Source organism: Dermacentor variabilis, chromosome 4 (genome assembly GCF_050947875.1).
Source record: "Dermacentor variabilis isolate Ectoservices chromosome 4, ASM5094787v1, whole genome shotgun sequence".
In the NCBI taxonomy this organism is placed as follows: Eukaryota; Metazoa; Arthropoda; class Arachnida; order Ixodida; family Ixodidae; genus Dermacentor; species Dermacentor variabilis.
Window position 1 is genome coordinate 92,537,859 of NC_134571.1, and position 27,727 is coordinate 92,565,585.

The 27,727-nt window shown below is 47.5% G+C and overlaps 1 protein-coding gene across 2 annotated transcripts in view; it reads left to right on the forward strand.

The window, feature by feature from the left end:
* The first annotated feature begins 367 nt into the window (after positions 1–367).
* The window catches only part of LOC142577853 (fatty acyl-CoA reductase 1-like), a 41,327-nt gene continuing 13,967 nt past the window's right edge, over positions 368–27,727 (forward strand). For both annotated transcript variants that reach the window (XM_075687288.1, XM_075687289.1), the window contains exons 1-6: positions 368–515; positions 11,241–11,430; positions 13,576–13,689; positions 24,351–24,526; positions 24,985–25,057; positions 27,493–27,599. In XM_075687288.1, the coding sequence (XP_075543403.1) occupies positions 11,296–11,430; positions 13,576–13,689; positions 24,351–24,526; positions 24,985–25,057; positions 27,493–27,599 (605 nt within the window). In that variant the 5' untranslated portion in view covers positions 368–515; positions 11,241–11,295. The remainder of the gene's footprint in view (positions 516–11,240; positions 11,431–13,575; positions 13,690–24,350; positions 24,527–24,984; positions 25,058–27,492; positions 27,600–27,727) is intronic.

Sequence of the window (27,727 nt, forward strand, 5' to 3'; positions counted from 1 at the left end):
GGATTGTAGACGTAGGAGTATTGCTTACAGCCTTGCAAGTTGAACCCCAATTAACGTTGCCTTCCCTACCACTTATCAAAATCATAAAAGCTCATACAAACAAATAAAAACAAACAAACAATCAATGTCACATAGTGGAGACGGGCTGACAGAAACAAAGATAGCATATATATATATATATATATATATATATATATATATATATATATATATATATATATATATATATATATATATATATATATATAACGTTGTGATGCTTCCATTTCACTCTCTCTCTTTCTACATATATATAACGAGAGAGAGCGAGAGAAAGAGAGTGAATCGAAAGAGCGACAAAACGTCAAAATGTGTTCACCTCTGCGAATGCGCGTCATGAAACAACAGCCTGGTTAAGCAGACATCGCTACGTCGTACGCGCGTCGCCCTGATTACACAGCGGCCTCTGGATGTTTTCGTCCTAAAGCGTTGGCATCCGTGAGCAAGAAGGGCCCGTTCTGACCATCGGTAGCACGGTGAGCACATTGACTCGTGTACTTGTATATCCTTTTAGAGCGATAGCTATACTACTCAAGGTGCAAACCCAGAAAACGCCTCGTTCCGTCAGGTTGAACTTCAAGCTCAGCCAAGGTCAATCTGGGACTTGGCATGCCTGGTGCTTTGCGGACTGAAAACGAACTGCGCCTGTCGGCGACGCAGCCTGGAGAACAAACTGAAACGAACTGCCGAGGTCAGTCCATCTGTGGTCAGTCTGTCGCGCCGCCACCGTCAGAGGCACTGGCTGCATCCAATTAAGTTCACTGCGCGCTCTGGGCGCGAACCCGGATGGCGCGGAGCAACGTCTGTGTGTTGTTGTCCTGTGGCGCAATTGTAGATGCGGTAGTTGCTGCTACAAAAGCGGCTGTCTGGCAAGCGAAACCGAGCAATCGCTCGACAAACTTGTTGAACCGCGTTCAAGTACGGTAATTTCTTACAGGGACCGCGTTCGACCCGCTAACAACACAAAGGTATCGCTCAGCGCTCCGATGACTAGACGCACCTGCATAATTTGAAACTTGTTCGAACGTTATCGTTGGTGCTATATCTGCTGTCTATGTTGAGTAATCCGATTGTGTGCGCCATGTGAATAGTGTTGCGCTTTGTGGTAAGCACGCGGGCACCACCGATTACGCTGTAACCTTCGACGAGTCACGCATAAAAACCAACATGCTTTGACGTGCGGATCACACATCGTCGATTAAAATGAGTAGCGATGCTTCGGACGAAACGCGGTCCGGAACCAACGGTCACCGACATCATCAAGGGAGGTAATGGGACTAGCAGTTTGAAGCGCGTATAAGTGAGGAGTAAACACACATCCTTCAAGGAGCAGCATTTTTTTTTCGTTAGATACACGACACAAATTGATTTGATTCAACGAAAATAAAATTTCCAATCTGTTTTATTTACATGCCACGAGCGAAAAAAATAAGAACACTCACTTATCATTACCAATAATTACGACTTTTTCAGCGCACATTAAAAGAAGAAGAAAGAACAGGCGTTCACGCCACTGTCAATTGCAACGCAATGCAGCTCTCGTAATTAGCGGAAAGGCGTGCTCGTAAAGTAAAACTGCTACTATACACTCCCCTCACTTCTAGCGTTGTTTTCTTTCAACCTTCGTCTGGCTTGTAGTGACGTTGTGTTTGCGAGGTGTTTTTCATCGTGGTCAAAAGTATTGAGTCACGGTCATCAGATAATTTTTCACTTAGCTGCCTTCGTGTGGGTGCGCTGGCCGGCAGGCACCCGACAACGCGACCAGCATCAACACACGAAGATTTGTTCAGCCTGGAAAAAAAATTAAAAAAGAGCAAGAAAACGATGTTCTGTGCATGATCGGCACAACTTGCGTTAACGCGCCAAAAGGTCGAAAGGCCCATCGAGACGAATTTCAGGGCATTTAAAGATACTCCTCTAAGGAAAGGCCGCCAAATTAAATTTCGCGCCTTTGACAATAAAAATGTTGGCACTTTTTTTTTCAGCGAATATGACGTCACTTCATTTCTTGTTCCGCCGGAAGCGCTTCCTCCTGACCCGAATTGCGGTAAACCCTATGAACTGCCGATGAACCACTATGCTTTGAACGTATGGGCTTCTATGGAAGCTTCGCTACGAGATACATTTATTTACCATGGATCAGATTTCGAGGATAGCCGCCTGCACTCGCCACTATTGTTGTGTTTGAGTGCCACTTGCTGTATGGGCACGAGTTCGTCCAGTAAAGAATTAGTTTAGTCAGCTCGCAGTGCCACTGTCTTATTTGAAGCAGCAGAAGCTTGATGTGGGCGAGTTGATTTTGCATACTTGAAGAAAAGAGCGCTACGAAGACGCGGACTAAAAGAGGAACATGTAGGCGCCTTGTCCGTCGTACATGTTCCTCTTTTAGACCGCGTCTTTGTAGCGCTTTTTTCTTCAAGTACCATTGTCTTATTCTTCGACGGACGGACGGACGGACGGACGGACGGACGGACGGACGGATGGATGGATGGATGGATGGATGGATGGATGGATGGATGGATGGATGGATGGACGGACGGACGGATAGATGGATGGATGGATGGACGGACGGACGGACGGACGGACGGATGGATGGATGGATGGATGGATGGATGGATGGATGGATGGATGAACGTCCCCTTTGGAACGGGACGGTGGGTTGCGCCACCAAGCTCTCGCTATTATACTGCCTAATGTCCTGCCTAGGTTAAACCATAATAAAAAGAACACTATGAACTCCCACAACCAAATTTTCTGATCCCCTATTGCGAACTGTGCTTTTGTACGTCTCCGTTTTTTGTCGTTTCCCTACTTTTATTCCACCAATCCTCCAATCGTCACTCCAAAGTCACTGTAACGCGACATCTGGCGGAGGTGCTGATCAGTGTACCCTAAACCTTCTGGAATCCCATGACGTGAAGAATGCCTCGTCGTCGTCCCGGAGAAGGGAGCTAACTGCAGGCTGCAACGATTGCAGCCAGAGTACGGATTTTTACCTCAGCAGAATAAAAAGATCATGGCCCAATCGACAGCCACAATGACAGCTACGGTGTCACCTGGTCGTGGTGTAACAACCCAAGGAAGCAACAATCTTCCTGGGATGATCGTTTGACCTTGAAAGTTGGCTGGGGACCTTTTAAAGGACCGCTACTTCTAACAAGTGGAGCTACGGAGACAAGCTGGGGCATGTCTACTTCTCATTGGAAGACATCGCCAGGAAACCCTTCGAGAATCGACAGTCCAACTTAGCAACGAGGCTTCGCAGCGGCCTCTTACAGACCTTCACAAGTGTCGTGCAGAAAGAGCGAGCCGAAGCTTTGTAAGCAGCCCGGAACCATCTAGGAAGCGAGAACATCGCTATTTATACGGAAGAGATGACTAGCCTCTTGCGACACATCAACCCTAACATGTCCGAAGAGTGAAAGTCCACTTCCTGATACGAAGTGTGAAGCAAGATATCTTCGTCGGATTAATTCGTAACCTGCCAAATATCCTCGCGGAATTTATGACCGAATGCCGCCACATTCATGCAGAACACGCTGGAATTGTGCACAGGGCAATATAACCGCCAAGTACTGGCAGTGAAGTGCGAAATTCAAGCACTACCCTCCGACGACCTCAGAGAGACCATTAGGGTCATTGTGCGCGAAGAACTTAAAATATTGCTCCCTAGACAGAAGCCTCAAGAGACCTAAATCTGTGATATCACCAAATAGACCCAGAGGTCATTGAGAGTTTCCGAAATGCATCGGGGACCCCCGCAGCTCCAGCTGGAAGCGATTACCTATACTCAACCGTTGCCAGCCGTCAAGTTCCGCCTCCGCGCCAGCGCTAGGGCCCCACAACGCCGTACTTCGTCCACCACCGCCACCAGCCTGCCCGCCTGTCAGCCCGCGCAACGCACCGAGGAAGACCGACATATTTTGTGTCCGCCTGACCGCCCCGGCTATGCTATGACTGCCGAAAAGCCGGCCACTTCTACCGCCGATGCTTATATCGCTACATGAGACTACGAGGGTTCGCCGTCAATGCGCTGCGTCCCGAGCAACGTGAATGACCACATGAAATCGCTGACTATACCTCGCAAAAACTCTGTGGAATCTTCACCGAATTTCCTCTTAACCTACTACCTGTCGCAGCAGCGCCGTCCGTACACTAGCCGAACCCATGGCTGGTCTCTCAGCCCGCATCTGAAGAACTAGAAGCAGCAGTCGATATAGGTGCGGTTGCTCTTCGTCGAAGTGCCAAAGAAAAATTGGCAGTGGCTTAGCTCGGCTATGACAGGATATACGCAGCGAAAGCCAAGGTACAGCATGATTAGCCTTGGTTAATCTTGATTGCAAGTTCAGATTATTCTGGTTGTCTAGCAATGGTTGCGGCATTCAGCCAGTATTTCGGCGCCCTGTTCGTCTGTTTCCTGGGCGATTCGTTTACTCTTCATGTCGTGCCGATGTCGATTCCAGGCCTCCTCCTGCGTATCAGAATTGTCGCCGTCCATACTGCTGCCTCAACTGTGGTTGCGGCGTACGCGAGCTCTCCTTTTCAATCCTCCGACATGTTATCACGCATGCGACGCAGCTGGTGAATATTTAATAAAAAAATGACGACCTATATCGAAAATCTGAAACTGTCACTATATTTTACGTCTTTTTTTTTCTTTTAAATGCAACAAACCTCGTCAAATCTGGTGCAGTGGTTGCTGAGAAAAACGAATTATCCTTTCACATGTATTTAGATAGGAGCACCCGAGCTAAAGAGAGCGAGACAAACGGGAGGGAAAGGCAGGGAGGTTAGCCAGTGTAAATACCGGCTGGCTACCCTGTGCTGGAGAATAGGTAAAGGGAATAACAGGCTTCCTCTTAATGTCAATTAAAATATCGGCTATCCCTGATTGCTCTCTCATCGACACCACTCACTTCTCGTCTCTTAGTGTTACACCTAGAATTTTTCGTTACATTGCTCTTTGCGCGGTACTCAACTTGTTCTCGAGCTTCTTTGTCTATCTCCAATTTTCTTCCCCTTGTCTTAGCACCGGTAGAATGCACTGATTGTAGACTTTTCTATTCAATGATAGTGGTAAGCTCCCAGTCAGAATCTGGCAATGCCTGCCGTATGCATTCCAACCCATTTTTATTCTTCTGTAAATTTCTTTCTCATGATGAGGGAACCTGTGAGTAATTCACCTAAATAAACGTACTCCTTCACGGACTCTAGAGGTTGACTGGCTAACTTGAATTCCTGTTCCCTTGCCACTTACGTTATACTAAAACGGTTTGTTAGCGTTGTACGCACGTCATAAACAAGCTATAGCGCTCCTGCTGAACTGCTGCACGTATGCGCGGCTCTCAGCTGCAAGGGTAGCAAGGGTCGAGCTAACGTTAACTAATATTTTACTGGGCGCTGACAAATGGTGACGGTTTCCACTTGATCTCGTCTCGCGCACCATCGAGGTGCGCCACTGCAGCTGCACCTGCAACGCCACTGGGGACGCTCGTCGTCACGTCAGCGGTGTGAGACTCCTGCAGCTGTCAGGGCGCTGTTCCTCCCACCCAGAAGGTGCTGCCTTGTGTGAAGCGCCGCGAATATTCCTCTCCCGCTTGTTGTTATAAGGCCGCCCGAGGTGTCAAAGCGCGGTCACCCTTTGGGCGAAAGTAGAAAAAAAAAGACATTTGTAATTGCTAAAAAGAAGGAGCTTCGCTGAAATTTTCTGTGGTTCTTCAAGGTCGCACAAATGGGCGTTTTTTTTTTGTTGTTGTTGTTGATGTGCACTTTAGTCAATGAGTGAAAATAATTAAGGCAAAAGGGGTGAGAAGGACAAGAACCAGGTAGCACTGTGGGCTCATGCTTTACTTCAAAAAGCGAGCAGCGAAATATGGAAGAAGAAAGAAAGAAAGAAGAAAAAAAAGTAAGAAGGGCACGAACAATGACGCGATTCGTAGCAAAATGGGTTAATGAGATGAACCCGCGCCTTTATTCACTACAACCGGAGCTACGTAATATAAGCATGTGACTCAAGAAGAACGATGGCAGAATTAAGAAAAACACAGAGTAACAACTGACATTTCATGGTGCTTCGAGCTGAATGGGTGGACACCGTAGGACATTTGTCACTGACCCTTTTATTCAGTCTTCTTGATGACGCGGTGTGCTTCTGTCGCTTAACATGCACGACCACACACGCGTTAGCACACGAGAAGATTCAAGCCCATCAGAAGACAGGGTACACGATCCGATTGATGGCAGTGCATATCCGGACCATTTATTTCCCTCGAAAGAGATCTCTGGGTTGCCGCGGTCACGTGAGGTCGGCTTGGTGTTGGGCATTTTGTGGGCGTCTTTCTGCCGCTTGTACGCACCTGCGAGCGATCCAATCCCGAAAATTCCGGAAGTCATAAATGGGGGAACATTTAATAGACATTCCGACGTAGTTTCGCCTTCCGCAGTGTGCAATGCGTGTTGACTGCGACAAAGAGTCCGACCAGCCTAAATAGGGTGAGCTCCTTGGCACATATAGTCCTATGAGAAAAAAAAGAGACAAATTGTCGCGACGGTCTCTAGAATTTGGTAGGATCGCATTCAGTCGGCCTCAAATAACTCTCACATATACCATAAAAACATCTATTGAAAAGCTCGCTGAATAAGAACCGTAAAGGAATACAAACTTGCTGTCGCTGGTACGCATTAATGAGAGAAATACAGCGCGAAAAATGAGACACCAAAGAGCGGCCAGGGCAGTCCACAATTTCGTGTCCTGGTATTCGCGCTATTTTTTTCGTAATGATGAGAACTATGCGTATATTTGGAATATCTTCGTAGCCTTTCAATCTCGTCTCCCTGTCCTGGCTGTCTTTCTTCCTGGCTGACTTTCCTTGCCATCGCCTGTGCTCATTCAGGAGGCACACGTTTCGGTTTAAGAGCGTTACCGTACTATCACGTGCCCAAGCTGAACGCGTTGACGCCACTCGCCGGCACGCCGAATGTTTTTAGAAAATAGGTTGCCTGCAGTTTAAGCAATCCACGTTGTTAGAATGTACAGATGCGGCCAAAAGTACGCAGAACAAGGGGGTTGTGACCAAACTTAATCTACCTGCTATGTATGCATATTAGCCTCGGGGAAAGGTAGAATTTGGATCAGGCATGCGCATATGACGGCGCTCATTACAGATTCGCACCTCTCGATCTGTTCCCTTACCCGCGGATCGGAGCGTCGTTGGCAGCTTCGGCGGCTGACCACTCGCTAGCTTGATGGCGCCGATAGCAATGTTGTTTCTGCACTTTGGACGTACTGAGCCCTCATGACACACGCGAGTGTAGCGATGCTATTGCTGAAGCTGAGAACAATACTCAGATCCACGGATAAAAAAAAAAGCCGATAGTAAGGTGTGAACTGACCAACAGCGCCTGCCTTCAGGCATGCGCGCTCCGATTTCCGCCTTGCCCCAGAGGATGCTAGATGGCACTATTATTATGTTTGGCCGCAGATCTCGTGTTCCATTTACTTTTGTCCGCTCCTGTACACTTCTATGCAATAACAATATGTACGGGCCAGTAAAAAAAAAATGTTACAGTCAGGTTTCAGTTCGCGAACGCAGGTTACGTGCAAGTGTATGAGTGCTATTGCTTTTTGCGCATTGCCCGTAGAATGTTTTAAAAATGCTTTGATTGCGTGTGTGATGGAGTTTTTCGAGGCTTATGTCTTATTTTCTATGTTCTATGTTCGTTTTTCTGTTTTTATTAAGTGTAATGCGCCGTTTGGAAAGATGGTAAGGCGCTGTAAGGAAATGTCAAGTCTTTATTATTTCAAGCAATTTGGTGATGTACTATTCACACTATCCTATTTCCCTTCAAGCTATTTCCCCTTCAAGGAACGAGCTATGGAAAGAAGAATGATAGGTGTAACGTTAAGGGATAAGAAAAGAGCAGATTGGGTGAGGGAACAAACGCGAGTTAATGACATCTTAGTTGAAATCAAGAAAAAGAAATGGGCATGGGCAGGACATGTAATGAGGAGGGAAGATAACCGATGGTCATTAAGGATTACGGACTGGATCCCAAGGGAAGGGAAGCGTAGCAGGGGGCGGCAGAAAGTTAGGTGGGCGGATGAGATTAAGAAGTTTGCAGGCATGGCATGGCCACAGTTAGTACATGACCGGGGTTGTTGGAGAAGTATGGGAGAGGCCTTTGCCCTGCAGTGGGCGTAACCAGGCTGATGATGATGATGATGATGATTTCCCCTTCTCCTTCTTCCTCTTCTGGAGCCTCCTGGGCACGCCGATCCCGCGCCTTTTGCCGGACTTGTTCAGCTCGTAGCCGGCGCTTGGCGATGACTTCGGGGTCGGCAGAGTCGCGCTCTGCCTGCCGCTGCTTGCGTTCATGCTCCATCGTTCTTGCTCGGCGCTCGGCCTCTCGATCACGATACGAACCCGGTACTCCCATAGCGCCCACAGAACCCGTAGCAAATGCCAGTTGAGGTTAACCCAGCGCGCCTCCACCTACCCTCCTCCTCTGCGACGCTTCATCTCCTTTCTATTTCCCCGCTTCGCTCAACGCCGCCTACACTTTCCTCCAGGTGGCGTTGCTTTGTCGCGCGCTCGAATTAGGAAGCTTACCAGCAGGTATGCGGCTAGTAGGGTGGGCAACGCAGCAACAAAGAACGTCAAGCGGAAAGTCAGAGCGGCTGAAATGATCTTATTGGTGGCGGCAACGGAAAAGAAAGATGTCATGAGTAACTACCTAAGAGGAAAGAACGAAATCAGGAAAAAAAACAATTTATGATAACTCAAACGAAAGCTCATTACTTTTCGAAGCTAGATTAGGTTGCCTTAGAACATGAACCTATAAAGCGAGATATAAGAAGGAAGAAGAGCCATGTGCTTGGCTGCGGTAAAGCTAGGGAAACGATGGAGCTCGTTTTATTACAATGTGAAGACGTCTGCGCAGCGGTCTATTTAGGCACCACTGGCCGCCTTGAAGCCCTTGGGTTCCGCGAGAGCAGTGGAAAAGTAAACATGTCTGCAATAGAGATTAGTGAGAGGCGATTGGAAGATTCGTGGAAGAAAAGTAGGGAAATGACAAAGAAGCGGAGACGTACAGAAGCAAAGTTCGAAATAGGGGATCAGAAAATTTGGTTGTGGGAGTTCATAGTTGTTTTTTTTTTCTTTTTTAACCTAGGCAGGACATTAGGCAGTATAATAGCAAGAGCTCGGTGGCGCAACCCACCGCCCCGTCCCTAAGGGAACGCTCATAACATCCATCCATCCATTCTCTACGACCTCCTTGATAATTTGAAAGTAGCGGCACTTCCCCCCCCCCCCGCCCCCCGCGGTGCTTTCCTCCTAGATTCTCTTCGCGTGCGTGCGCTACGCGCGCAACACTCTTTCTCCTTGGCGCCCAAGGACGCGCCGCAGTATTTGATGGTGGCGCATGATTTTGGGCTACTTGCGCGCCCCAGTGGTGTAGAAAATTTTTTAACATGGTGATAGCAGCATCGAGAATGCTGAAGGTAACGATTATGAGGAGGTTGGTTTCTTCTTTAAGCCGAATGAATGGGGCATACTGGTGTAAAAGGAGCTTTGAAGCGAGTTCTTTACGCCGGACATTTCTTCTGCCGCATAAAACGCCGCTTTTCTTAGCGGATCTGATCTAGTATTGATCGTGGCACATCCCTCTGTGTTTAGATTTTTTTCCTTGCCTGTGCGCGCATGTGCCGCGCAGGTATTATATTCAGCGTGCTTTCTTATAATGAATTAGTCGTGAGTTTCTCATTGTGAAAGTAACTTTTGTGCTGTGATCTCTAAGCTAAATATAGGACTGTTGCGTAATTTCAGTGCGCGATCACGCGAATACACATTGACTGTATCCGTGAGAAAACCAAATAATAATCGTCACCTACTCATGCGTGCGTGGCGGTCCAATTCAAAGCAAATGAAGAACCGAAAATAATACGGAAACACTGCTGGAGTTATCTAAGTATAAGTAAGCACACCCCCAAATTTCAGTTAGCCCAACCCCAAATTTAAGTTGGACCACGTCCAAATTTCAAGTTGGCTCACTTCCAGATTTCAAGTTGACCAGCCCCCAAATTTAATTTTTATTTATTTATTTCATATTGCAGATCATGTTACAGATGCAAGCAGAAAAAATACAGAAATTGACGGGTTGGCCGACCCCAAGATTCGAACTTGGCTTATCCCTTAATTTAAGTTGGCCCACCTCCAGATTTCAAGTGGACCCACCCACAAATTTGAGTTGGCCCACCCCTATCTATAAGCTTCCCTATGCATTTTCTAAGGAGCCTTGTGTATCTCTCTGGGCATCGCTTTTTATTTATTTTTTGGGGGTTTAAATTGTTTCTTATCGCTTATGAAACTACCAAACATCTACATTTACGCTATCATAACGAATAAATGTCTTAACTGTGCAATTAAATTACGCATTTTTGCGCAGAAACAAGGCATTTCACTTTTCACTTGACGGGGCCGGAGTACTCGCCAAGGAATGCTCACTCATTAAAAAAGCAATGTAGACTAGCTGGCGCTCATCACACGCTATGTCACAGGTATTCTTGGCATTAATTTTTTCCGAGCCTGCATTCATTGTATCTCCAGGCGCCTTTCTCCTCCGTCGCTCGCTTCCACCGCGGCGACACACACAATCTCGCCGATTTCACGGAGGGGGCATGTATGCTTGGGCATAAAAAAAAAAAGGCTAAGCGCAGTGTCGATATAAAAGAACAAAAGGTCCACGTACATGGTGGTCCGAATGATTCTATGATTAAATGTTGATTGTACATCTCTATTCGGTCCCTTTCTGCCTCTGTTGATATTAATATAGGTGTAATGAACCCTACTCGTCTTTAGCGTAGACATTTGGTTGACCTTTCTTCTTTTTTAACAGGAGGCCAGGTGGTCCAGTTGCAGAGATAGCGCCGTGTATTACGCAGTGCGGCTACTTTGGACTATATCGGCGCTAATTACGCCCGAACCCTTAATTTCGCCTACTCTGCAACTAATTATTGCTTGTTATCTCGCTGAGACCTACATTTAGATACCTTTTTCGAGTTTCTAGGACGCTGCGGAGGCGCAATGTGGCCGTTCTTTTGGAAGTGGTCATGAGATACCCAGATTCCAAATACGCCAAACCTCCGTTAAGTCAGCTAAGAAGGCCTTGACTTCTAAAATGCTTGTATTCGTTGTAACTAGGTCCAAAATATCCTTGATCTGTGGCGCAGCAGCCTGCTGGGAACGAAGTACAACAATGACGAAGGAAGCCCTATTAAAGCAAATCCCATCACCGGAAACTGAAACCAAGTGCGACGCCAGATCGGAAGTTTCTTCGATCTACCAGGATCGTGTAGTGTTTATCACCGGAGGCACAGGTTTCATCGGGCAGGTGAGACTATTTCTTGAGACGCTTTGTGAGAAAATATGATATTCGCGCCGGCGCGAAAGTGTGCACAGTTTGAGAGATGCATATTTTTTCAGCCGAAAATCGCCATTCTGACTGATTCCATGACCGCCGAAGTCAACGCACTGTAGATTTCTGCAACCATGCTCTTGTGTTTCTAGTCCTAAAAGCTACCGCTACGTACCTGCCACACGAACACACATCTCTCTTCCGTGCCTTTTCCCGTCATTTGCCTACTTCCTGGATTGAGCGAAAAGGTGGGTGCTTGCACCTCGCCAGCCTTCTTACGTGAACGCCGGAAGCCTACTCGAGTAAATATTCTCGAGCAAATCTTAGATTATTTCAGGCCATTTTAAAGCTACGACACGCAAGTACCAATTACTCCAACAGGAACGTGACCTACTTTATTAGCGTGCCACCATCGACAACAGTGGTGCGTTTTAGAGCGCAACTCTCAATGGCCCGTTCCTACAGCGAATGTCGGCGTCGGTGGCGTAACCGAGCGAAAGAGCACAGCGAAAGATGAAAGAGCGAACGCGGAGCGGCAGATGAAAGACACGTGCCGCAAACGGCGGAAACCAATGAGCGCGGCCCCTTCAGTAAAGTGCGCGCCGGAAACTGGCGTCATGCGGACTTGCCCGACCGCTCGATGCGTACTTCTATCTGGTCACAGCCGGACCGCTAGTTTCGTACGATCGTCCGCTCGCGTCAGCTCTCTCTCGCGCTTGTTTGGTTTCCTTAGTTTGGTCTCGTTCGCGCTTGTTTCAATTGTCATGGTTTTCGATTGTTTTGCAATCAGATTGTAGGCGTAAGGTGAATTGCGTAGTACTTTCTAGAAGCCAGGTGGCACCAGTGATTACACTGGAGCCTTCGACGAGTCATGTATAAAAGTCGACGCGCTTGATTCGCAGATCAGAATTCATCGAAAGCGTGACTTGGCAGCACGAGAGTGAGCGTAGTTTGTCGTCACTCGGTGCACCCTCAAAGCAGGCGCCCGATGGGCTTTAGCCCGATGGAGATAGCAGCGCACCGGTGTGGCCCCACAGCCGCCGCGTTTTCTTGATCGCGATTGTATGTCAGAATATTCATTCTGATGGTATATGAAGCCCAGCAAGCGCACAGTCTATTTTCATGAGAGTTATATTGAAAGGGTGAGCTCTCTTCTCTTTTATAAAATACAAATGGGTGATCTTGTGTTTAAGACTTGCATAGGCTTTGATCATGTACTTTGTTTTTGTATGACACTGTAAGACTACGAGAACTAAATTTTTCTTTGCTTTATTCTTTTATTTAAAGTTCTGCAAAGTAACTGAACATTAGAAGGCTGTTTTCTACAGTCGCATTAGACTACGACAAACGAGATATTTATTATTTTATTTCAGAATTCTGATTGACTGGCCCTGCGTTCTGCTGGAAGCTGCTAAATAGCTGAAATGTTTCACTTAGCCAATGATCAGCGTTCATTCGTTTAGTAATTTAGAGTCGTAAAGAAACCAGCGACATATTCTACTTGTTGCCTATATTTACAATCCACAGCAATTAAATCAGTCAACCATGCATGCGGAGTCACGTAGCACCACCTTACATACCGGATCATATGGCAACTAACTGCGTAAGGGCTGAAGATAACACTTCTCGATGCGATTGTCAATTTAATTTAAAGGCAAGTTTGAGGCACTGTTCCGGATTTTCGTTTTAGGAGCTAACCTTTAGTGAACCACTTATCGTAGTTCCATGCTATTCGTGAAAACATTCCTGTATGACGAAAAAAAGAATTCTTGTCTTTAAATGACAAAAAAGACGAAAGAAATATCGCAAGGTTTGTGATTTGAAGTTACTACTAAAGCATTTTTGGTCATGCGAATTTTTCTTTGGATGGGTAAGTCATAGCGCAGTCCTTGAGCGAAATATATCGAAGAACTGGTATATTATGATATACAGTGAATAATATATCGCAGTGGTGTTTTGAAAGGCAATCACAGGCACTGCGTCTTCAAGACTTCGTCAAACTGAGAATGATTCAGTGGTAAACTTGACAACTTTCTTTTCCCAGTAATGTCGTTACGAATAAAAAAACACTTTAATATTCTTGCTCAATAAGAAATAATGAAGTTGATGTCTACATTCCAGGTGTTGCTCGAAAAATTGCTGCGCTCTTGCCCGGTAAAGCGGATATATCTTTTGGTGCGGAGCAAGCGTGGTGTGGAAGCCGAGGCGAGGATTGAGGAATTGTTCAAGTGCGAGGTAATATCATTCCACTGGATTCTTAAAAACATAATGTTTGTAATCTGCTCGGCACTTCAGTAAAATGAAGTTACTTCATGGATAGAGAGGATATGCAGCTACGCCTGCTCGATCATTTCGCGCTTGTGCATTCAGCACGATATGCGTATGCTGTGGGTGCTAGAACGCCTGAGAGTACGTGACGTGTGGTGGCAAATAGTAAGCACCTAATGAGTGTGTACAAAGGGGAAATTTGAAATTATAACTGATGCTAGAAAAAAGAAACTAAACGATAAGATATCAGAAATAATAGAGACGGACGAAAACTGCTGGTACGACCTTATTTCCACGTGTTTCTTTTCTTGGGTTACAATGATAATGCTTTATTGAAGTTGATGTCTGCAGCTATTGCTTCAAGAAGGCAGATTAACAGTACACATTTTATAAAAACATTTGATGTGTTACTGTATCCAGTCACGGTTCGATTGAAAAAACTTGAAAACCATATTTCAGGAGCAGTGTGCTAACACACACACACGCACACGCACACGCACGCAAATATACCTGCACGCAATTCAACTGGGTCCTTATGGTATTGAATAATTAAGTATTCATCTAACGGCCGCCTTGAAATGCCATTGTGAAGCGTGTTGACGGGAGGCCTCGCATCTCCGTCGTAGCTTCTCGGAAGGCATAGAGGCTTCAGATAGTTTCTTGCTTCAGAGGCTTCTTGCAGCATTTGAAGTCGCAGTTCCCTTGCTGTCCTTTGTTTGGCAGCCTATAATGGCGAGGTTCCGCCTCAGGACGACCTATTTTCCTCTATTCGGCTTCCTGGGTCGGGAGGTAGGTGGTTTTCTCTAGGGTGCCACTGTAATATCTTGTTACGTTGCGCACAACCTAGTCATGTTCCTATTCTGTCTATGCTTCAGAAAAAAGCCGAGGGAGGTTGTTTCTTGTGCTGTAGAAGGCAGCTGAGTGCCACCAAATGCGCAAGCAGCTGCCCCTCAATGACGTCGTTGACAGCTGTAGAAATTTTTTTGCTGCCAAACGCTGCCAGTGCTAGCGACAGAGCTTGCGTAACGTCATCGCGGCAGCTGTGAAAGATCCGCTCGGTGAATTTCGACGCTGATGCCAGAGCACGCTTTACAGGGGCCCTGAACCCACATCAGGCTAGCTGGAAAAACACATTCCGCGAATAGCATAGGCAGCTGCGAACTAGTGCGAATGACATGAAGCAGGCAGGATGTTTGCGTCAGTATGCTTCTTCTTACTGTTACTGTTGGCATGAATTGAAGCACCTAACTAGACAACTGCAACGTGCAGTGTCGGTCAACTAGAAGTATTTTCAGCTGCGAGGTCTACAATTGGCACCTGCGAAGTGGGCGTTCCTTGCTTTTATACGCAAGGCGATGCACCGCTACCAGATTGCGATTAACGGCACAGCCATGCCGTAGGTAACAAACCACAGATTTATAGGAGGCATGATTGACCGAACCTTGTCCTGATCTAAGCAAGTGTCAGAGGGCCCGTCAGAGAGATCATTGCTCCAGCTGCATGAATCACTTTTCGTAGGCTACTTGCGATACAGTTTACCAATTATTACAAACATTCACCCCTCCTGCCTACGTACACCGGAGGGCTTACAAGCTCAAGCACTGAGAACATGCCTTGGTCTGCCACGCTGCACTTCGACAAAGAGCGTGATTGCTGGAGCACGTGTACCTCCTATAGACGCTTATCTCTCATGCGAACCTTTAAGGGCATACCTTCGACTATTGACCCGCCATAAACGTCACCCTCTATCGACTATTCGCCTTCTACGTCCATACAACACTTTCTCGGAACCTCACCTTGCTGTGGACTTACTTGCAGAGGAGCTACAAGCGATCCCGGCAGCCATCTTCTGCGACTCAAAGACGGCGATGCTCTGCGTGCAGGACCCTGACAAGGCTAGCCTTGGGGTAGCGCTGCTCTCTTCAAGACTGGCGGCCCTTCAGGACGCAGGATGCTCAGTATCTCTGCATTGGCTACCGGCACACGTGGGGATCCCGGGCAATGAAGAGGCGGACAGTCTTGCAAAAAGTGCCCACCACTCAAACGCCCCCCTCAGCCCTGCTGTAACGGCCGCAGACTTCTCGAGACACAGGCTGCACCGGCACATCATCGCCTGCCACCCGGACAAACGGGTATCCCTGGGCCGGACTCCACGGCCTCTTCCACAGCACGGCCTCCTACGAAGGGATGCCTCGTTGTTGCTCCGACTGCGAGTTGGCTGCTACTGGACGGCAGCCCATCGGCACCGCCTTCGGAAAGCCACCTCGCCAGCCTGTGCCTCCTGTGGTGAACCAGAGACTCTGGAGCACCTCCTGCTGGCCTGCCCTGCTCACCTGTAGCACCGCGGCCGACTTCTGCAAGAGTTCCACCGCCTGGGGCTCCCATGTTCACGACAGGAAGATATCCTCTTCCCCTATCGTAATCAGCTACCAGCCTTCCTAAATGTTGTCGAGTAGCTCGACTCGTCGGGGCTCTCGGCGAGACTATAGGACATTTCTACAAAGACGGATGGCCTAACGGCCATCCCACCACCTCGTGCTTCCTGATCCGCCACTACTCCGCTTCCATCTCTACGACCCTATACCTTTCTCCCTCCTACCCTCTCTATCTTTTAATCCCATCTCCTCCACCCTGCTGGCACTGAGCCGTGCTCCCGCATGGGTTGCAGAAAATACTGCTAGCCTTTCGTCCTTCCCCACAAGAACCACTTCTCCCTCTTTCGCGTCATGAGACCGTCCTTGCCTCAGGCTTTACTACGGCAAAAGCAGCGGCCGTACCAGCGTAGACTTTGTCAAGATCTGTGGTGAATCTATCAATACCAGGGGTCAGGAAAAAATCACGTATACCTTCATGTGGACATAAGCAACTTATTTTAACCCATATATCTGAAGAATATGCCGCTTCCTACAATACACATATTTACTGACGGGTCGGTGTCAACAACCACTTCAACCACGACATTCGTAATACCGAACATGAAAGTCAGAAAGCGCTTCCATCTCGACCACCAAACTACCTCAACGGCCGCAGAGATTGTTGCCATTCGGGAGGCAATTCGTTATATATTGATGGAGCCGCATCAGACTTGTATATTTTGCGATTCCAAGCCGGCACTTCCGGTGATAGATTGTGCCCTTAGATGGGGACCCCACTAGGTCCTTGCTCAAGAGATGATCGAACCATATGATGTCGCCCTAAGAGCTGGCCATAGCATAGAGTTTCAGCAGATTCCGGAACACTGCGGCTTACATGGAAAGGAACTCGCCGACGCGGAGGCAAAGGTGGCCCACATTAATGCGACGCCAGTGTCCATCCCATTTTTACGACCAGACACTAATGCCCTGTTGGTGTACAGACACCTGCGCGATAATACCGGAGTGTATCGGGCCACACCGGGTCATCATCATCACCGCCTTCACCAACTCCATACAGAGATGAAAATACGGATACCACCGAACATGAAGAGGTGTAACCCAAGCTCGCTGCACAGATTACGACTAGGTGTGGCCTTCATCCGGTGCTACCTACATCTCATCGGCCGGGCGGACTTATATTATTTGGGAGCTAAAAGAGAAATATAAAAGAAAGGTGCTCCAGCAGTCCGAATTGTGAGAAATGCGTTATTCCTGAGACGACAGAACAACTGTTGTCCATATGCCCGTGATTTGATGTACAGAGAAAATCACTGACAGACATCTTGTCCAAATTTGTCGTTGGACCAATAACTGAAAAAAATCTATTGGGACCTTCGCCTGATCCTCGTCATCAGCCTGATAGTCGGAAGGTTCTCAACAAATTTTTGTATGACAGCGGACTGGACAACGGACTTTGAAGAGTCTTGGAGCGTGCAAGATTTTCCCAACCACCTTCATCCTCATAATCAACGTCTTCGCTATTCTTTCTGTCTATACCCTTTCCCCCTTCCCCAATGCCGAGTAGCAGGTCAGAACATTGATTCAGGCCGACCTCTCAGCTTTTCTGTCGTAATAAATACATTTCTCTCCGTTAACTAAATGGGCTGATTTAATTGAAAATCTGCGCTTAGAATACTGAGAACTAATTGTGCACTTCCGGGACAAACCGACTGTTTTCTCCTCACGCTCGGCCGTGACTGCCCACGTATCTGTATATGTTAGCATCTTGCTCGTATTTTCTTGAACGTCGTGAGCATGCTAGAGTTACGAGAGTGACATCTGTGGACATTTGCTGGAGACTTTTTGCTGGGGATGCTTGCTTCTAATGCGCGTTTTCCTAGGTACTACAGAGTGCGGCGCGCATTGCTTCTTTGTAAGTGCGGCTTCAACTTCCGTCCACACGGGGATCATAACGGCAGATAGAGTGTAATGAACAAGCGGCAGTTGTTTGTCCTCAATAGTGAGCCCTAGTCACTGCGGCACACGTAGAATAAGGTTTAACGCTTCGCAGCGCATCTTCGGCGTTCTGCCAGTGCCGCGGCTGTTGGCAACAGGAAGAATACGTCCCCTATGAGCATGTAGCGCCCGCCCAGGAACAATAACTTAAACATAACCTGCAATTCATTTTGAAATAAAATGAATTCGCAGTAATAACGTCAATATTCATTCGTCTACAGCCCCACAAACGGTCGCAGCAATGGCCCAGTGGCTAGGAATCCCGGCTTGGGCGCAGGAAGTGTGTGTTTCGGTCCCTACCACAAAATACCCACTGGCTTATAAATGGGTATAAACGGCGCCCCGGCCAGGCGTCCGGATTTCCAGGGGTGCGTTGTATGGGAGAGTTTCCTACAAATGGCTTCGCTTGCTATGCAAGAACCAAGAAAAACAGCACACCAAACAAATCAAAAGGAGGTTTTGGCCGCTCCCATGACGGCCATTTCCGGTGTAACGTTTCCATTCACCTATCAGTAGGGACGCCTTCGGGTCGGGGAAAGGCCCCTATTTCAAACATTGAGATCCAACAATGGCCGATAACCTGGCCGGGAGTGCCCTTGTACCTATTTTACCAGGTAGGTACGTGGCGGCAGCGCCCGTCTGCCTCCCACAGCCACGGTGATGCTCTTTGACAAGGCCGTCTGCGGTTGGACAAAAGGTACTCTGAGATCACGCACAAAATTGCGATACGATGCGAGATGCGAGCTCCTACAAGTGCTCTACCACTATAGCCTGTGGCTGCAAATGCAAAGGGGTCTGGCGGTGCCATGCCGACAACTTCCCATCAGGTGGGTGTTCTTGCAAGTATCCGGAACTGTCGCAATAGACGAGAACCAGGCCGGGAGGGCGCCTATACCTATTCTATAGCGGTGGATACCCGGCGCCGTGACTTGTGTGCCTCTCACAGCAGCGATGGATGGCCGACTATTGCGCTGAAGCTGCAGTGGGACAAAGGGCGCTCAGAGATATCCGTAACACTCTAGAGGGCCCCCTTTCCAGATTAAAACCCACGTAACCAACCCAGATGAAAGTAGGGGTGCATCTCTACTCATAAGAAAAAAAAACTGTGGATTCTGTGGCAAGGGGTTAGAACCCAGGACCTCGCGTATACGAGGTGGATGCTCTACAATTTCGCCACCACTACGGTCTTAAAGGAGTCTGGCGGTAGCACGTCGGCTAACATACTATGAGCTGGGTGTCCTATCAAGCGCGTGCGACTCCCGTCGTGGCCGAGTACCAGACCGGGAGCGCTCTTGTATCTATTACCCCGATAATTACCTGGCAGCAGCCCTCATCCGTCTCCCACAGCAGCCGCGGACACTCGACTATTTCAACAAAGATGTGGCGGGGCAAGGCGCGCCCATAGACCTTCGCAAAACTCTATAGGGCTCCCTTTCGATATGCAAACTCCATAAGGTATTAGGCAACTATGCGAAGTAAGGTTCGCAGCCTCATCGGACCTATAAACTGCAGTGAGCAATCACTTACTAATAAAGTAAACAAGCATGGTGTCACGCTCGCACAGGCAAACATCAACAGACTTCACTCGATGATCGCGAACACTGAATATGAAGAGTGTTGGACTTGGGGAGCAAACGCTTCGGGCTGCCGCTGTCTTCAACGCGTGTCCGACATTTCAGATTACGTGACCTCCGGCACTAGGAAAGCGGGAAGACAGTCCACGTAAAGCGACCAGCAATCTCGACTCATCCAAGCTTTGCCCCCACCGCAGATTACCTCCACGGTATGGTGCACGGCCCGCATGCGCTCAGCCGCACGGACAGCCATTTACAGCCACCGTCTAAGTGGAGGAAGAGCAGTCCGCTCACCTGCCTCCTCTCTGCCCCTCCCCCAATTCTAGCCCGCGTTTGAGCACGTGACTTCCAACGCTGGGCACGCGGGACGACAGCTTGCATCAAGCCACCCTTCAACTCGGCTCACCCTCGCTTGCTTTCCCTCTCGCATCCACCCCTAACCACGCGCAAAGCGCAAAATTATGGCACTTTGTATGGAACCTCACGGCGACGTCGACGGCGACAGTTGGTCTGGAGTGGCCATATAATTGCTATCGCAATAAAAAGAATGAACCGTGATCCTCACGTTTTCAACACCATGCAACACTTACTGCAATACCTTTTGATCCCCCAAACAATCAATTTTCATAACGCTCTTCATCACGCTGAGAAGTTAAATACGACGGATTATTGCAGTGACGAGATGAACAGCTTGGAAACCAGCTGTTTTTAGCTACTACACTTTATGTACCAGGACAAAAACTGAAGAATCTGTGACTGTTGCACACCGAAACCAGATTTACTAGCCAGCTCAGAAATCGACCTTCGCTTTTCCCCGCTCAGAAGAATTACCTGGTCTGCATCCGACTAGAAAGTACACGTTGTAAGGAAAGTTGCATACCCCAGTCGCGAAAGCGCCTTCAACAAAACAGACAAATAAACACAGAAGAGACAATAACATAATCTTTAACAGCTGACATCACTGCAATATTCGAGTAGCTGTACCAGTTGGGTAATTAAGTTCCTGTATAAAGAGTGCCTAATCTTTCCAAGAGACACGGCGAAGAATGTCATCACGAAAATTATTGGCAACGCCCTTTCCTATTAAGGCAGGACTGTAGACTGTAGAGCCATGATGCAGTCTTTCGGAAAAACTGCCAAATTGCCGGTAAATCTTGAGAGGGAAATAGAAGTGAACATGACGGTGGGTCAGATCCTTCCTGCCTCGTTGTTTGCGAAAACAGATGCAGATCTAAGAGCATTACACAGGTCAAATAACCGTTCCAAAACGAATATATTACTTTGCCTCATTCGCCCTTTTTCATGGTTGGGCAGAGGTCGAACTCGGCAAGAAAAGCGTTCGTTCGTTCGTTCGTTCGTTCGTTCGTTCGTTCGTTCGTTCGTTCGTTCGTTCGTTCGTTCGTTCGTTCGTTCGTTCCTTCGTTCGTTCGTTCGTTCGTTCCTTCGTTCCTTCGTTCCTTCGTTCGTTCGTTCGTTCGTTCGTTCGTTCGTTCGTTCGTTCGTTCGCTCGCTCGCTCGCTCGCTCGCTCGTTCGCTCGTTCGCTCGTTCGTTCGTTCGTTCGTTCGTTCGTTCGTTCGTTCGTTCGTTCGTTCGTTCGTTCGTCCGTCCGTTCGTTCGTTCGTTCGTTCGTTCGTTCGTTATAATAGCATAACGGTTATAATGGCAATCACCGTTGATGATTTCTGCACAATTTTTGCGGGAAATCAAAATTCAAATTGTTATTTATTGACCGTCTTTGTCACTGCAGCCCACATATCCCGCATACTCGTTTGGTAATGTTGAGTGGACATGAATGTGATCATACCAAGGGATTCAGCGCATACACGATAAACGATTGCTACGTTTCTGAGGTCCACAAGGAGTTAAATCACCCCTGCGTCCTTTGTGCAATTGGGTCTCTAGAATATCTCTAGAGTACATATATGGAAGTGCGCTATGCCGTAGAATTGGCAGTGCACAGCAAACAAAAACAAGGTACGGTAGCTAGAGAAACATACCGGCAGTGTTCTTTTCCCTCAAAATTTTCGGTCTCGAAACACGCCTCGGTTTCGAGCTATATCCTTGTTCATGAAACGAATAGCGCGTTTCTTTCTTTTATTTTCTGTAGTGCTTCAAACCACAGTGCTTATATCACTAGCTACTGCTGCAATTGCTACCGCGTACAGAGCGCTTCTGCGCGTACCGTGCAAGAGTGGAGAGTTGGCGGTCGCCAGTGTACATCTTGTGCCGTCCCTTTTCTACAGATTTAGAACGCTGTTATTGCCTCAGCAATGTGGTTTCGGCGTATTAATCGCAGCCTTGAGGGACACAATCAGCGCTGTTACGCAGAGGCATTAGCGAGTGATCTTAAAAGCCAGGCGGAAGATCACCGCACAAAATGCGGAAGGCGTTGCCGTGCTGGATTGTGCTGAATTGCTGCCTTTCCAATGCAAGTATTCCAGCCGAGTTCAATTTTTAAGGCGAAAGCCTTAAATACACGGAAATGCGGCATCTAGTCCAGTGTTGCAAAAAATGTCATCACCAGGAATGGCTCGCACCCACATAAGCATGTAAAGCTACAATGGCTGAATATGAATGAACAAACGAAAGAAAAGAAGGACGAAAGAAAGAACGAAAGAAGGGATGAAATAAAGAACGAAATAAACAAAGAAAGTAATGTTACGTGTAGAAAGACACAGACGAAAGAGGCTATTTACAGACTATTTACACTGGACTGGAGCCAGAGCACCAGGCCGACATTCACTCGCGCCAAGGGCACAGACCCACTTCGTCGTCGTTCTCGCGACGGCTCGTCCCTTGAGCATCGCTCGATGATATCGTAATAGTAATAACGAAAGAACAATGAAAAACGAGAACAAGGGAAGACAGAAAGAAAGAGTGAAAGATAGAAAGACGGAAAGAAAGAGAGCGAAAGAAGAAACGGAAGAACCTTTAGGTAGTGCCTTAGGTGCTTGCATATGTCGTTGAAGAGGTCGACCTACAGCGCCATACGTTGCAAGAAGTCTGACCCCTCCGGCCGTATAACTTAATGCATTACCACGTGTGCAGCAGTCTTTCGCCTTCACGTGTCAAAAGAATGTAGCATGCTGCCGAACTTTTTTTTCTTTTGATGGTCAGAAAGATTAGACCGCGAAGTAACCTGATGTGCTCACTCGAACTCACGCTGAAATATATGTATTGTAAATAAGGTAGCTATTGAAAGTGCAGTTTTACCACTGTCAAAATAGCATACGTTGGCGTTTCTAAACCAAATGTACTTGTGCACATTCAATTTGACTGAAGTCTCTCTGCACCCCTAACCTCGCTAGTAACAAATAACTAACTATGTTGTGTTGAAGCCTGCATATGGCGCCGCTGAGCACGACCGCGTTGGCGCTATCTTGAAAGCGATGTTCGATGGGTACAGAGTCTTGGCGCAGCGAGGGCTGATGGCTTCGTGCGCGCAGGATTCTCGCCGCTCAGTTCGTCTCGAAGCGAGACATAGCACGAATGAAAATTCGTCCGCTGTTTTTGCTGCTCTTCCTTACACCACCGTTTGACAACAAGTTCTGCGGTCATCGTGTGAGGTGTTTTTGTTTGTCTGTGCACGCGCGACACCATGCCTACTAATTTAGCTGGCAGGCAAACATTTGCAAGTTTATACGACCGATAAATATATCCTTACTTTGTAGAACTGTCTAATAAACTGTCTATTGTAATCGATGCTTCGCCTTTCGGGCGAAAACTGTGACATTTTTTTTCCTTGGTTGACTTTTCTTCTTTCCTCTCTTCAATATTTTTTCGGGAGTGTCTCTGACATGGCGAAAATATTTAACTTCGATCTGATAATTGCAAATCATATCAAGCAACGCACTTTCATTGCCGTAACGACTACCAGGTCGTTTCACCGTCGGGTCATACCTGTGCGTGTGCAAATGGAGCTTTTTGTACTAAACGTTTGTTCCGCGTTGTTTTAATGCGAAAGCATTATATGGATCGTGAAGTGGAAAATCCGGCGGTGTGTTAGGAGATTGTACAAAAAGTGACGAGGTCACAGAGACGCGCTTGTGCCGAGGCTCGCGCTTTCGCCATCGTCATTTTCCATAGCAGGCTTCGATGCCACTCATCACGCAAGCGTTTCCACACTGCCCCTCCCTCTGCGAATGCACTGACGGCACCGGCCAACTGCCAGTCGGTGCGGTCATTTTGGTGACTTCTTCCGTGCGCTCCGATGAACGAACCTTCAACGGACATGGTACGAAAAGTCACGTGGTCACAGCAACAAACTGCGTTGGCTGCGAACACTTCCAAAAATGCCTGTGGCAGATAGTACAATTCTAGTCCATGAGTTGGTCTACTCGTACAGGCGGACATGCACAAACAATTGAAATGCATAATCGACTAATTAACAAAATTCGCTAATTAAGTTTTTAAAAACCTAATGACCTTAAGCCAGGACCAGTGTATCTCAGATAAACTCTGACGCAATTAAGACGCTGAATAAAAGAATAAATAACGAAGCAAGGGCGAGTCACTGACTTGTGTAATTGCGCTTTTCTTTTGGGGGGGGGGGATCACGTCAAAGTGTTATTCATGCCAATTCGCTCTCAAATGCAGAAGCAGATCATGGTCCAAGTAAAACGCAACGTTGCCGTTCGTATCAGCGTGTTCCATTCACTTTGTTTCTTTTTTTTTTCTACCAAGGTACTTCAACGACTCAAGCGAGACATTCCAGGCGCCCGCAGCAAGGTAGCAGCAGTAAGAGGGGACTTGGCTCTGCCATACCTGGGACTAAGTAAAACTGACATGGCCATCATAATCGCAGAAGTGTCGGTCGTTTTCCACCTCGCGGCCACAGTCATGTTTCATGACTCGCTCAAGTGAGTGAAGAAATTTTATACAGGCAGGAAAAAGATGAGGTCTGTTCTTGTATAACGCATGCTTCGTCGCAGTAGCTATACTCATCAGTAACGGTAAAACTAGATCTCGTTCCAAGGTAACCTCCTTCGACTAGTAAACGCTGTGTGTGTAGGAGCACCACCTCCTCTATTTGCAAAAAAAAAAAAATAAATATCGATGGACTTTACATTAAGGCGACCTTGTGCCTTTATCAAAGGTCGCGTTTTTTTGTTACTTTTCAACTATATTTACTCCTTAAGTATTGCTGATAGAACAACGCTTGTTGAGCAGCATATATAATCAGAAAGCACATTGGTGTTTGATATTTATTTTGCATTCCGTCAAGCTTAACTGCATAGTTTTCCCATTAGCGTTCTGCAAATATTTCGAGAAATGTTGTAACTCTGAACCTCGAAATTGCAACTTGAATATTTTTCAGACGAGTGGTTCAGCTGAATGTTATGGGCACACGGAGCATGGTAGACATCTGTAGGCAAATGCCAAACCTTTGTGTAAGTCATTTTGCGCTCTCTACAGATAAGGATAACTTGCAATGTCGCGACATGTCTTCTTTCGTCATTTGATTGATTTCCTTTCACATAATTTCATGTCGTTATATTCTCGCTTTCCTATCATATTCCTAAAGCGGCGAGTAAGATTTGTGGCGCCTTATATAGGAGACTAAATTTAGTCTATACTCCCAGTCGTGCACTTCATCAATACCACCACTGCCATCGCTACTCGGCTCATGAATTGGTTCCTTATATAATTTTACATCACGTTACTGTTCATACGGACGTTTTTCGCCACCTTTCCGTGGGCGCCGCAGTGTTTGATCACGTTATGACGCTTGCATTGCTTGGCTCAGCCTGCCTCCACTGTTTCTGTTTACAATGGAAGCGCATGACGCCGGGTATGCACAGCAAGCCGCTGTTCCTGCGGCTGTCGTCGACACTGACTGGGTGAACGACACGAAGCTTTAGGAAACAGCACTCAGAGCACATGCAAATGTCGCATATTCATCCCTCAGAGCTCATTAGGCCTTGTTCGTACGCGCACCACTGTGCAGGGTGCGCACAGGGCAGGGCCATAAGAAACTATATGCCGGGACAGATACTTTCTGCTCCTGAATTAAATCACCATCACTGTTTCTCGCACTTCGACGATCCAGGCTTAGAACAGCAATTTTGTAAAATGCTTGCGGCAGCTTGTAGAAAAGAAGCACTATCCCTCGTTACTCGTTTACGTAGTTGCTCGAGACGAAACGACCAACTTGGGACATATATATGTAACCGATGCAAACTACCCTATGGTCGGCATGCTCAACAATGAATGCCCTTACATTTCTTACGCGCGAAAGCCAATGAGCCAGTCTCAGTCAGTTGTAGTGAGGGGAGATGGACATTTGTGGATACCTAAAAAAAAATTGTTTTCGAGCACCACCGAGTGCCGACAAATTTTTCCATACTATTTGACCACCGTACTTCTTTTTTCTAACAACTCTGCCTTCGATCAAAATCATCCCAAAAAAAGTTTTGCTACAGCAAAACGCCTTGGTTTGAGGTAGCTGGAGGGTTAATATTTTATTCCGACGTTATGGACACATAACAGGACAGAAGCTGCAATCAGAGCAGAGTTAGCAGAACGTCTTTCAGCACAGGGACCACTAGAGCACATTTTTTTTTTCGATGCTTCTTCGTCATCCTCAGGAAATACCACGAGCTAGCCACCCTTTACCACAAATATCCACGTAAGAATGCCAAATTGCACGAATTAAACCACAGTGCTCTTTGGTTAGAGGCAAGAAATCACATCCATCAAACTCAGGGATGCAACTTCCCAAAGCGACACACGGGCTTGACGACATCCCTTGGTGGGCGCCTCCGGACAAAAAATTAAATCCTGCTCTTTTGCGTGCTAAAACCACGACTTGATTTCGAGGCACGCCGTAGTGAGGGGACGCCGGAAATTTGGCCCATCTGGGGTTCATTAACGCGCACCTAAATCTAAGTACAGGGGTGTTCTCGCATTTCGGCCCCATCGAAATGCGGCCGCCGTGGCCGGGATTCGGTTCCGCGACCTCGTGTTCAGCAACCCGACACCATAGCCACTAAGCAACCATGGCTGGTGTCTCCGGATTCATTACGACCAGCTTGTGTTGTTTAACGTGTACGCTAATCCAATGCCTCCTTTACTAGATGCCCGCCGCGTTGCTCGCTTTCCTATTGTAGCGGCGGTTCCCTTAGTTCAGCATAAATTCCGTGAGGCGGCGCTCGTAGCCTTTTCAACTTCCGGCGGATGTGGCAGCGGCGGCTGAATGCATCCGCCAGCGCGTTATATGCGCGGGCGTCTGTTAGCGTGCGTTATCGCGGGCCTCCGAGACGTCGAAAGATGCCTTGGTAATCTCCGAGTCTGCAGCACGTGATTTAAGTTGCAGGCGTTCGCCATGAGAGGCGCTCGTTGCCTTTTCGCAGAGGAGAGAAAAGGGAGAGGGCCCGGAACCGAGATTACCGGACAACGCGGCAGGCATCTAGTAAAGGAGGCATTGGCTAATCTAAGTACAGGAGCGCTCTTCCATTCTACCCCTATCAGATCGCGGCCATCCCAGCTGTAAAGTGGCTGCTGCTAAGGTACCATGGCGGGTCTTGAGGCAAGGAGTGGCTGGGCGAGCCGGAAGCGCCGCCTAGTTTCATAGGGAGCAAACGAATTCGGTGAAAAACGTCTTTAACTAATGCGAATTTTCCTCATTCACAGTGGCGTTCCTACAACGACGTCGGAAAGTCCATATTACAATGTAGTTCATTCGCTGGAATTTGCCATGCCCTGACAACATTCACAAGTTTCAGTGTTCAAGAGTAAAAACGTCTAATGGAGGTCGTTCTGGGGCTTTTACCAGCTATGCTTGGCTATTGTGCAACCTCTAAAGGCATCGCCTCTTCATTTACAGGCGTTTGTTCATGTGTCAACCGCATATATTAGCTGGGGTAGAAGAGAAGTGCAGGAAATGGTGTACCCAGCTCCTATAGACGCGGAAAGCCTTATCGAAATCACTGAGTAAGTATTGATGACCACAGCGGTTTCCCAATTAACATACGAAAAATTCGCTTTAGTATGCAGTAATGTCTGCTCGTGCTAGAAGAGTGAATGAACGGTAGCAATACAAATTCGGAACTAAGAAATAC